We start from the raw sequence: 12,754 nt of genomic DNA on the forward strand, positions 1-12,754 counted from the left end.
CTCTCTCTCTCTCTCTCTCTCTCTCTCTCTCTCTCTCTCTCTCTCTCTCTCTCTCTCTCTCTCTCTCTCTCTCTGCCTCGCTCTAGTGCTCCGTATCTGTGTTTCTGCCGTTGTGGAAGTCAGATTTGCACAGCGGGGAGATGTTGGCAGCTGACTGTGGAATGAGCTCACAGAGGAATTATTCTCAGGCTTATCAAGGAGACCATGGCAGCATCTCGTTCTCCTCTCTTTCATCACTCCTTCCTTGTTTGAAGTGAATACCTTTGAAGCGAACATCAGCTGCGGGAGACTTTTTATTATTATTTTTATTTTATTCTGCCGGTGAATTCCCCGAAACGGTTCTCCCGCACCTGGTCCGGTGATCAGCGAGAGGCTTTCTTAAGGGGATCCATCCTCTCCTCGGCCGTTGTCAGCGCCGTTCTCCCTCCACCTGCGCTTTTCGGTGGACGAGGCATTTAAAGGCTTTTGGGATGACGGAGATCCTGGTGTCGGATGTAAACTTGAACTCGGTGTGCGAGCGTCTGGAGCAGCACTGCTGCGTGGACCAGAACCAGCACAATCTGTCCAGCCAGCCGCAGACCCCCGTGCTCAAGAGGCACACCAACACCGGGGCCAAGCTATGGGGCCGCGTCCGCAGCAAGCTGCTCAGACAAAAGGTCTCTCGCTGGCATATGCACACACACACACACACACAATCTGTGTTTCTTCTCATTTGTTCTCTCCTATTTCTCACTGTCACTCCCATCTGTTTGCTCTGCCTCTCCTTTATGTTTCCCTCCCCATGTGTGTGCTCTCTCTCTCTCCCCGTGTGTCTTTCTTTCAGTGCAGAGTCGACTATTGTTCTTATCTGACGGCTCTATTGAGCGCAGTAGAGGCAGTGATGTAGTGCCGAATTAAAAGGTGGCTAAACCGTGACCTGCCGTAACGTCAGCCACAGTAAACACAAATGTTATATTATATTCTATATATTTAAAAAGTTTTCATTTCTTCCTTAAATGATGTTATTCTTTAACAGCACACATCTATTTGACGATACTGACTGTAACGCACACTGTGAATCTTTGTTACTGAGCCTCATGTCCACTGGCGGTTAGTGAGCCACAAGCAAGTGTTTGCTGTTAACATATGGATGAATAGCACTGACACCAGTAAAAGGCTTTCTACCTGGATGCTGGATTGAGCCTTTAAATTACCAAGAGGTGAAAATCACCACCTCTTTAAGAGCCACTGCTTTGACAGATGAGACAATTAGGATTTCCTCTCTGTTCTTTCATTGCTGCCGTTTTGTGTTTCCCCCTTTTCTGCATCCCACAGTCTCTGTTATTCCTCAATTAAAGCCACTGATGATGAGTTTGCGGTATCTCCATCGTGATTCCTCGTGAGTCCTTTCAGTGTCCGCTGAGCTCCCCCTGCTGTTTGTTGTCGGCACCGTCCTGAGGCTGAGCTCATCTCATGCACCTTTGGCTTTTCCAGCACAGCTGCCACTAATTAACTGTCACATTATCCCAAATAACCTGCGAAATGCGCGTCTAACATATTTGCATCGGGTTGCAATTATAAGACTGAGGTTCTTTCAGAAAAGGGCAGTTGTTGTCCTCTGGTTAAAGCAGTCAGGTTGGGCTGAATGACCCTTGTGTTGAGGGATCTGTTACCCAAAGATGAATGCGCACACACACACACACATGCAGGTCTGGTGTGGCATCGTTTAAATGCAGGTTTCTGGATTGTGACTCATGCGTGGGAGCAGGAAACAGTCTTTTTTTTTTTTTTTTTTTCGCTCCAGATGCTTTTTGTATATGAAAGATAGAGAAGAAGCCCATGAGCCTGTTCTTGTTCTATGCATAGCTCTGCACACGCAGCTAAAACTCTGACTCATTTATTTGTTTTTTTTTTGCACATGTTTATTCAGCAGTCCTCCTCATCTTCATCACGGGTGTATCGCCAGCATTTTAAGCAGTAATTTGTGTGCATAATGAACCGGTTCGGGACAAAGATTTCAAGTGGAGAGTGGGCTTGACCTTCGCTTCAGTGCTTCCCATTTATTCAACAGGAAGGCTGACCACTGGTTATACCGGGCGGGATGAAACGGGGATTACATACTAAGCCCACGCTTTACTGTATCGATCCGTCCTTCTCCCCTCTGTACGCACATCTCCACGTCTTGATGTTTCCGCGTTTTGCTGCTGTCCAGATCCCCCCCCACACACACACACACACACACACACACACGCAGCTCTCATCCTGCGCACTTCACCAAGCTGCTCTGTGAAGTCTCATTCATCATTCATTTTCAATGAGCCTTTGGATGGCAGGTCGTGTGAGTAAACTTGTGTTGCAGTTTTTCTGCGCTCGCTTGCCTTTTGATCCCATCAGCTCTTCCACAGCTCCCCCTTTCTTCTCCCCCTGACCTGCATTTCTGCCTCCGCATGGTGGAGAACTCCGTTTGATGGAGGGTGAGAGGCGTTGACGTTAGATCATCGTCTGATACAGTAGCCAGACAGGCTGCCTGCGGGGTCTCTTAAACAAGCTGAAAATGTCAAAATCTGAAGTATTGAAAAGAAGGTTTTTATGTTCAGACAGGACGGGTTGGACACGATTTGTTTTGCTGGTTTTCTTTTCAAAATGGTGCAAAATTTGTCCTCAAATTGTAAAATTACATTTTTTTTACATGCACATACTCATTATGAGGAAGAGCGACATTCGGTGTTTCAAATAATGATTTGAAAGGGGGCAGGGAAAGAAGATTCAGGGCTTATTGCTTTTTTTGTGCATCTGTGGCATGCGTGGTGTTCTTCACAGGGTGTTGAGAGGAATGTGGATGTCGGAGGATGCGTAGGGGGGAGGACACCGGGGAATTGTCCTCACTCCCTCAGCCTAAAGCGCCACCTAATTAAGGCACGGTGCGATGAGATGCGAGGCTGGCTGGGAACACTAATTAGACTAGAAGCAGACATAATGTATCGCTGGTGTCCCACCGAAAGAACAAGCGATGATTAAGCCGTTGCTTGGTTGTACACAGTTTCTTTTTTTGGGGGGGCGGGGCTGTGTGTTTGTCATCGTGTTCTTTCAGCTGATGACCTGTTTGCCCGGGCAGGTTAGGTTTTATTTTCTTTACTGAGTTACAGCCAGCTTAGTGGGGAGAACAATGGAGCTTAGCGATGGACCATTATCATCCGCCCTCCGCCTCGCTCATCCCTCCTCTCGCCCCCGCTGCATTTTAGCCCACATGTGAAATTACGCTCTTCCATTTGAGTATGTTGATTAGTGCAGATGAGGTATTTGGGTTTCATCCCTCCTGCGCACCTTAAATGCCAGCCAGTCCCCCAAATGGCCTTTTTATATAGGCCACATAAATCTCCTTCTCTCCCCACCGGAGGGCAAAGCCCTTTATTGGCCCCAATCCATCCTCCGTGCGCAGGATCTGTGATTGGTTAATGAGCTCCGGGAGGGTCAGTAAAGCAGTCTCAGGTTGAGACCCACAATGACCCCCCGACCCCCTTGGATGAGTCCAGCCTCATCGCCTCTGGCCGTATGCAGGGTGGCTTTAATCTTTGCAGGGTGATAACAAGGCATTAGTCATCTAATTAGGTGGTGAGAGTTGGTGCTTCTGGTACGGTCAAGCAGGAAATGTGATACATTTATCTGAAACAGTCAGGTTTGTTTTTTATGGATGTTTGCTTTTAGCAGTTTTCTTCTCAGCTAAAAGTCCAAAACCAGGAAGAAGCTGCTTTTTTAAAGTTTTTAGCTCATGGGAGCTCTCCGACTTTGTAATCAAACTTCTTGAATGTTACATCACAACCGAAAGCGAGACGCCGCTGATCGTCGAACTGGCACCTGCTTTAAGACCGACACATACTCCGCGGAGTACACATGCGAAGAGATGATCTCACGGCTTACAAATGGTACATGCTGTTATTGGTAAAGACCCCTCTGAATAGAGAATAGTGAGGTAATGAGCGAGCCCCACGACCACGTCGTGTCCCCAGGAGGCCGACGAGTGAGAAGCATCCCCGTAGATCTGTCCAAGACCAACATAAGGGTTCATCAGAGGACACAAATGTGACTTGGATGTCAGTCTCTTGATAGCAGATGTGAGTTTTGTCTCTGCTGCTCTAGATTAAATCAGATATTTGGTGGTTAGACTGTTGGACAACGGAACAAAGCAGTGATTGCATCCGTGTCTTCACCATGTGGGTTTTATATAACAGCCGAAGGCCTTCAATTATTATTTAGTATATTAATCTAGGGAAGCATGAAGAACACATTTTATTGGAGGCTTGTAAGCAGAAGAAGGAAACATAAAAGCACTACTGAATGAATGAAGCACTTGTGTTAACTCAAATTCATAATCCTATTCCTCTTTCTCTGCTCCTATGTGTAGGATAGCTCATGATTCTGCAGGCAGGGTGGTGTTGCGTAAGTGTAGCACGCGTCTGTGTGTTGCTGTTTACCAGCCCTGTGAGAGGATCACACACCGCGAATCACAACCCTCTGCCGGCCGGAGAAGCCGCTCCGATTGGCTCAAACGAGGAAGCGAGGGGACGAAGGCCGCATGGCAACCGAGTCAGAGACCTCACACGGCCGCGGTGACATCGGCCGCTGTCGAGTAAAGAGGCCGATGCACATGTAACAACGTTATGCAAATGTGGTTCATTTGTCTAAAAATAGTCGTGCTGCTTGTATTCTATGATGCAGATACACTGCGGCGTGATGTGTTAGCATTGGGGGGGGTAAAAGGCTCAATCACTGCACAGACACTTCCTGTAATCCTGCTAAATAAACCGAGGAGGCGTTCAGTTTGAGCTGCGTTCTAATTAGAGGACTAATAAAAAGCTTTCTGCTGCTGGATGAATATTTAATCAGCCAGAGAACGGCAATGGAAAACTGTGAAGCAACACAAAGGGAGAAAAAAATTAAACAAATTCATTAATTAGGCATATCATAAGATCAAGTTGTGTTTCGAATGTTGTCGCCGGCATGAATAAACTCTCCAGCACAGCGACAGTGGGCTAATTAAGTGAGCAGGGATTTCATTATTAAAGGCTTTAGACATTGCAGCCACTGACTTTGGCACAATTTATTTTGCTCTTTTTCTTTCTTAGATCAGCAATGAAGGATTTACACTCTAATAGGAAACGTATAATCGAGTCAACACTTATTAACATATAGCATGTGTGCATCCTTTCCATGCTTGTCAGAAAGGAACGCTTTAATGTCCAGTATTGTGATGGATGACTGGTCCCTGAGGGGCCCAACATTTTCAAAAAAGGACCTTATTCATGTTCCTTGCGATGGACGTGCTCTTTTTCTGACAAATCGGGACCCCGGGTGTTACTGTCCTGCTGTAGCGCTGCATGTGCTGCTGAACCGCGTCCCTGAAGCCTCCTGTGTGCTCTGTAGAAATGTAAACCGCTCCAGAGGGTTTCAGACCTCTGACCGCCCCGCTGCGCCAGTCTGCTGTTGCTGTCAGTCTACGTACAGGAGTCCACGTCACATGTTTGTACGGGATTATGTTTGCTCTCTGGGGTGGGGGAGGGGGGGGGGGGGCAGTCTCAGCCAGTTCCTGTAGTGTAGTGGTTATCACGTTCGCCTAACACGCGAAAGGTCCTCAGTTCGAAACTGGGCAGGAACAGCACCTTTTTATTCTAAAGACAGCAGCCAGTATATTTCTTTGTGAGGAGCATAAGTCCAGGAGCAGAGTTTGCTGTTTGTTGTGTGTGAACGGCGTTGCTCTTTGTTCTATGCAGGGTTTAAATGGTCAACAAAAAGACCGTATCACCACATCACCGCTCTATGAATCCTTATAAAGAGAACTGAAGCCACTTCCTGTTCTCCTGTTCACCATGTGGCAGCTGAACAGCAGGACTTATCTTATCTGCTTTTGTTCCGTCCCTGTAGATCAGCCGGGGCAGAGTACAGGCTGAACGTCCTGGATAACGGCTTTGAAGCCGAGCCTCGTGCTCGTGATGTATTCTGTTCTGCTTGTAGGGAAAGATACTGAAACCAACCATCAATTTCCTACAGAACAGGGCCTAAAGGTGGGCCGTGTCTCATGGCAGCCACATGCCTCCTGTTGCTCAAACACACCAAAGACCCACACGTGTGTGTGTGTGTGTGTGTGTGTCCGCTAGATTTGAAGTATTGCGATGCTCTGCTCAAGGCTGCAGCCCGTTCTGTCCTCTCAGGCATTGACAGTTTGCACGGTCCCACAAAGAGAGCTTTGCCACTGGTGAGATGCGATCCTAATCTGAGCCACATTAGCCTGAGGGTGTCTCTAAATAGAAAAAGAAGAAGAAAAATACTGGATTGCACACACATCGTATATATTAGATGCTCATGTGTTCAAAATCCCCTTCAAGCGTTCCTATGAATGGAAATCAGTCATCGCACTTTTCATCTTTCTGGCGTGAGATGAAAGGGGACTTGAGCTGTGCTGGATTGCCTTCCGCGGGTCCTTAAAAGGACTGAATATACAATAAATAGGAGTGCCTTGGTAGTCGAATGGTTACAGCGCATGCTAGGGATGCATCGATATCAGGCTGATACTGACTCAAATAGCTGGATCGGTTATCGGGACAAGGGGGCCAATCTACCCCCCCCCCCTTCCAGTCTGCCTCGACGCCGTCATCTGTCGATCAAAGGTGAAAAATGCCCCCAAAAAAGCTTTAAAACGCAGTAAATCAACAAGAAGTGAGGCTTTAAAATGTATTCTTAGCAGTCTTGTAGTATACTGTACCTTCATTTCCTACCATGTCCACACTGTTAGCCCCTGCTGTGTTACCTGCTGCCCTCTTCCTGCTGTCACTCAGGATAAACACTCAAATCCTCTCTCCACGTTTGTTCAACTCGTCATGACCCTTCTCCTGACATTTCCTTCCTAATTCTGAAAAAGAATTTTAGTTGAGGATTTGAGGATTTATTTTCCAGCGGGGTCAATGAGTGTAACCACTGCCTGTAAAGGGCCCTCTTTGTTTTTACAACCCTTTTGCAGTGCATTTATTTTTAATCTGTCTTTTTAATTATTATTATTAGCAGAGTAATAGGAAGGACATGGGTGGGAGGGATCAGAGTTTTTTCAGTGAGTCTACTCGGAGGGGGTCACGGGAGGCGTCAGCAGCGAGTCCTGGATCTCTGCCCGGTTCTCTTCTTGGCAGTAGCGGTGTAAAGACCCGGTTGCAGTGATTACCTGTCCCTCGTCTCAAACCCCAAAGCCTGCTGGGAGAACAGGCTTTAACGATAATAGGAATGCGTGAAACCGATGCCAAATGGCCTTTTTACGAGGTAATGAAGTACTCTCACTGAGAACTTTTAATGGTCGCAGCCTAATGCTGACGATAAGAGAAGTGTGCTGCCCTCGTGCTCATCCAACAATCATTACTTTCCTCTAAGTCGAGCACACCAGTGCGCAGGGTTGTAATCACATAGCTGTGTGTAGAGCAAACAGCCTATAAAAAAAGGCATTAGCCGTTGTGGCCTCACGCTCACGCTCCAGGAGACTTAAAACAACAACATCGTGTCTCAGAGGGCATCATGGGACGTGTGATGCAGACTCTGAGAACGTGTTGCGGTGAAGTAGGCCAAGCGTCTGAGCCGATCCGGAGCCCGAGCGGGACCCCCGGGAGACAGCAGAGGGTATATGTGGGGAAACTTAAGTGGCATACTTTTTTGCCTAAAGTAGACTTCGTGACTGTGTTGTTGTGAAGCAGCAGTATCTGGGGACAGCCTGACTTTGATCTGGTTAGAGAAATGGAGCAGCTAAAAGGTGAACTCCGGTTAAAGTGGATATTAATCACAGTTTCAAGGTGCCTTTCCTCACCTCGCCTCGCCTTTGTCAGTTGCAGCTTTGCATTTTCTTGTTCCAACAAGCAACTGTAGCCGGTTTCACGTTTGCCGAATGCACAAAAAGGCCCTCGGTTTAAAACTGGGCCGGAACAGCACTTCTTCTTTTTTTTCTGGCTTCCTTTTTTTGTTTAAGTCGAATAAATATTCCCCATGATTTATGTCGGGAAAGTGTTTTGTAGAGAAGCAGAGAGAAAACCCTGTCATGCTTCCTTTGTGGTGAAATGTGCAGGTAGTGACTTTTGATTGTTGTCCATGGTGACAATTGTGATCTGATGATTTATTGCTCCCAGTGTGAGTGAGATCATGCGTCCTTATTTGGTCCCATCACCTAATGTCTTTCTGTCTCTGCTGTGTCTTTCAGCTGGATCCTCAGACTGTGCAGTCCAAGAACTGGCACATGGACGTCATCGAGATGAACGGGGTAAGACACAAGCAACTCCACTCTAGCTCCCACTAGCACATGTATGGAAGTATTACAATGAGATGTGTTGTGTTTGGCAAAAAGGCGATGCGAGTTTTTACTCATTGGTCGGTATCTTCCGACATCCCTGCAGGAAGTCAAAGTGAGATCAAGTACAGCGATGTGTGTACGAGCAGATTTTTAAAAGAAGAATTTAGCTCGCACAAAAAAGACATAGTTTGATACACATGTTTGGCTGTAATGTTTACAATAGAATCCAAATGTTTAGCTTGAAGACGTTGGATATTAAATATATATTCAAAGTCAAAGCCTCCACATCTCAATGCAAACAAAGACGGAGAAGTGGCTCCTCAGAGCGATGCAGTTTCCTTCAGCTGTGTTGTTTGTTCATCGTCAGATCAAAGTGGAATTCTCCATGAAGTTTACAAGTCGGGACCTCAGCTTGAAGAGAACGCCGTCCAAAAAACAGAGTGGGGTGTTTGGAGTCAAAATCAACGTGGTGACAAAGTAAGAATGTTTTGGCATTTGAGTCCAAAAATGTGCATAATGTTCACACACGTTCACTGTTGTATATTTGCGTTGGCAAATACAATTCCTCTCGAATACGGACAACAAAAAAGGCCCGGAGTTGTTTTCGTCTCCTCGATGGTAGATCTGTAAGCTTCCCTGAACATCGTCAGAAAGGTCACATGGGTGTAACGTCCGTTCTCGTCCACAGGCGCGAGCGCTCCAAGGTGCCTTACATCGTCCGTCAGTGCATTGAGGAAGTGGAGAAGAGGGGGATCGACGAAGTGGGAATCTACAGGATCTCAGGGGTGGCCACTGATATCCAGGCTCTCAAAACAGCGTTCGACGCCAGTAAGACTCACCATCAGAACTGACCAGCACTGTGGCGTAGCAACAGATTACATTATTAACCGGCAAAGATCCCATCATGTGGGGTTATTGCAGGAGGATGGCAGCTGTGTTATTGTTCACCTGTAATAATGCAGCATGCTCGCTTTCTAATCTTTGTCTGCGTCTGACCTGCAGATACCAAAGACATCTTGGTGATGCTGAGCGACATGGACATCAACGCCATCGCAGGGACACTGAAGCTGTACTTCAGGGAGCTGCCGGAGCCTCTGCTCACCGACCGCCTCTACCCCGCCTTCATGGAGGGCATAGGTGCGACCTTTAGGCCCTCGGGAGTGTGTGTTTGTCATCAGTTCAGCCGAGCTGGAAGAGATGAAGGGCTGAAGTTAAAGAGCTGTTTTGCCGTAGTTAGATCTGACATCTTTTTTTTTTTCCCCCTCCTCTCCCTCACAGCGCTCTCAGATCCGGCAGCCAAGGAGAACTGCATGATGCACCTCCTGCGCTCCCTGCCCGACCCCAACCTCATGACCTTCCTCCCTCTGCTGGAGCACCTCAAACGGTAAAAACGGTCTTTTAAATCTTCACATTCACACCCGAAAGCTTCCCAGCACAACCCAGAAAGTCCTCCACTTACTGTCCACTGTGCAGCTTCTGTCTACCTTTGCAATGAGCGCCTTTGACCACATGGAACCGCTGGCTGTCTTAACCTTAATCTGTGTGTGTGTGTGTGTGTGTTCCTGCAGGGTGGCTGAGAAGGAGCCCATCAACAAGATGTCCCTCCATAACCTTGCCACCGTGTTTGGCCCCACTCTGCTCAGGCCCTCAGAGTCTGAGATCACGAAGGGACAGCAAATCACCTCCGCCTCTGACATCTGGTCACATGACGTGATGGCGCAGGTACCGTCACGCAGACGCAGTTTAATATTACGCAGTAGATGGTGTGCTGGTGCGTAGCGTTCAGATGTTTTTCCGGATGATTTTTTTAACTCCCACGTCGTTAAGTGACCCATGTGGCTGCGCTGTACTCTCCCAGCTGTATTTAGGCTGCAGGCCATCCCTTCATCCCTACTGAGGTATCAGTTTCCTGTGCACAAATGTCTTTCCTTGTCAGAATAAACAACATCCATAATAAATCATCATAAATGTGGCCGCATGCAGGAGGCCCCGTCTGTCCATTACAGTGAAGCCGAGTGTTTGTATTGAAGCTTCTTTAAATTCTAAATGTTTAGTTCCTAAGCACACAAAATGTCAAACACCAAAGAAAGATGCTTCCGCTGCCATATCCTGAATATAATCTCATAATGGGGACATGATGGATTCTCCCTCTTGTTATTAAAAGAACCAATCCAGCAATAATAAAGACATTCATGGACATGTTTAAGAGGATACAATCAAGTCCAGCGACTCACAAAATACACCTTCTCAGAGTAGTAAAATACATATTTTAAATTCAGTTACCTGCTAGCAACTGTATGTCTGTATGTATTAGACTGATTCACACCAGACTTTAAAACATATATTTAAAATAAGTATTTTTCACGAGACAGAGCTAAACATAAACTGCAACGAACAAATGTGAAATACAGCTCGAGAGAAGTAAAACTTCCTGTTAGTGCTGAATTAGGCAGAAGACCAACATCAAAGCAGTCGAACCTTCTTAAATATGAACTGAAGGTTAAATACTTCTCAGCAGTTTAACATGAAATACATCATAAGTGTTTCCAATTCACCATCAGTGAGCAAAGTCTTTCAGTTTCTAACCGTTCCGTAATGAGCTTTATGTCCCCTCATGTTCCCATCATGCGGTACAGTTTTAAGGAGAAAAGAAAGTAATGAGGACCCAGATCTAAGTGATCTCAGAGACACAACTATGTACCAATAATAAGTGTACTCATTCATAAAAGGTAAATGGAAGCCAGTCGGACTGATATCCTGTAGATATCCCACAGGGGCCCACAGGGGCCCACAGGGGCCCTCAGAGTCAGACTTGGAGAACCTCTGCATTACATACCTCGATAGTAACGGCCAACTCGGACTGAAATAAAAGCAATTTCTAATCCAACAAACTTGTCTTCTCTCTTCCCAGGTCCAGGTGCTGCTGTATTACCTGCAGCATCCTCCCATCTCCTTTGCTGAACTGAAGCGCAACACGCTCTACTTTTCCACTGACGTTTAAGCCCCACCCACCTCCCTCAGGGCGCCGTCTGGAGAGGAGAGAGTGAGAGACTCCGTTCAAACCCCGGTGCTCGCCGCTCGGTCCTCCTGCCTCACCTCTCCTCCCGGCAGGCGGCTCATCTCGACTGTACAGCCCCCCCCCACACACACACACACACACACACACACATCCCTCCTCTCTGCACCCCCACCTCACCCTCACATCCCCCCCACCCCCCAAACCTGAAAAGAGATGTAGCCGAGCTTGATGGAGGTGGTGAAGGAGATTTCCCGGGTCGTCTACTCGTCACATGTCACGTCCTGTTTGTAATGTGAGGAGAGCAGAGCCGCCGGGCGCCTCCCACCGTCAAGACGACAAGGCATTCTTGGACCGCGTGGGGGAAAGATCGAGGGGCCACGGGGGCCCACGGCCCGGCGCGGTGGCACAGAATCAAACCCGTGTTGATCTCAGAAACCAGGCGACTCAGCCTCCCGCTTCTTCTTCTTCTTCTTCTTTCTGATCAGAGGCATTCCAGAAAAAATGGCATTGATATGTTTAAGAATTCTGTTCAACAGCTGTTTTATTTCCTTTTTCTGTCTTTCTGGCTTTGTGCATGTGGCGGAGGAGGACGGGGGGGGGGGGTGTATGAGCGACGATGTGGTTCTATTTGACTGAGTGAGTGTTTAAGGGACTATGAGAACTTGTGATGTTTAGAAGTGGCTGGGAAGCCATCCTGATAAATGGCTGGTGATGCGCCTCTCTGTGCTGACAAACAAGAGAGAAGCGCCCTCCCCACTGAGTCCAGGCCAAATTATCCCTATTTATTTTAAATATATATGATATGTGTGCCTGTACAGTTCTGTGCAACTAGAGAAATGCTCTAAGGAGTCTGTTTTTTGAAGTTTATTCAGGTAGTGATGTTATTTTTAGGCTGATTTTCTCATTCACCATGTCCATGGTTGGTAAGCTGTACTGAGAAGAAGAAAAAACATCAACAGGAAGTCTGGCAGTTAATTTCAGCTCACTTTGTAGAGGAGAAAGGGCGCCCTGTGACATGAGGGTTGTTCGGGGGGAAACACACGAAATGGAACATTTAGCTTATTTTTTTTTTCTCGTTGTTTCATTGCAAGTCTGTTCCAAGTGTCTTACTGCACCGTTATAATCTATAGACTTGATTTGTGTAGTTGCCCTCATTGCATGTTCAGCTTGTCAATCACACCAGGCCAGGTAACACAAAGGTAGGTCGTCCCCGCAAGGCTCTCGCTAAGACTGGCCAACCTTTCTGCTATCAAGCCTGCGACATATCTTAAAATACTGTAAGCACTGCTAGATGAGTACTATTTGATATTTTTAATATAAGATTAAAATGAAATAAAAAATGTTGTATTTTACTTCCATAGAGAAGAATTTCAATATACTGTAATATTGAGACTAAATGTCGATGTGAACTTTTTTTCCCCTTTTTTTTTTTTTTTTTTTGT

The 12,754-nt window shown here is 46.7% G+C and overlaps 1 protein-coding gene across 3 annotated transcripts in view; it reads left to right on the forward strand.

The window, feature by feature from the left end:
- Window positions 1-12,754, forward strand: part of abr (ABR activator of RhoGEF and GTPase) — a 109,185-nt gene extending 96,431 nt beyond the window's left edge. For 2 of the 3 annotated variants that reach the window (XM_079171738.1, XM_079171736.1), the window contains 7 exons: window positions 8,204-8,263; window positions 8,661-8,770; window positions 8,982-9,121; window positions 9,296-9,430; window positions 9,572-9,677; window positions 9,862-10,015; window positions 11,205-12,754. In XM_079171738.1, coding sequence (XP_079027864.1) covers window positions 8,204-8,263; window positions 8,661-8,770; window positions 8,982-9,121; window positions 9,296-9,430; window positions 9,572-9,677; window positions 9,862-10,015; window positions 11,205-11,294 — 795 coding nt within the window. In that variant the 3' untranslated portion in view covers window positions 11,295-12,754. Of the gene's footprint in view, window positions 1-273; window positions 657-8,203; window positions 8,264-8,660; window positions 8,771-8,981; window positions 9,122-9,295; window positions 9,431-9,571; window positions 9,678-9,861; window positions 10,016-11,204 lie in introns of those variants that run through there. The other variant, XM_079171737.1, reaches the window with a different exon arrangement.

Source organism: Pholis gunnellus, assembly GCF_910591455.1.
Source record: "Pholis gunnellus genome assembly, chromosome: 13".
Lineage (NCBI taxonomy): Eukaryota > Metazoa > Chordata > Actinopteri > Perciformes > Pholidae > Pholis > Pholis gunnellus.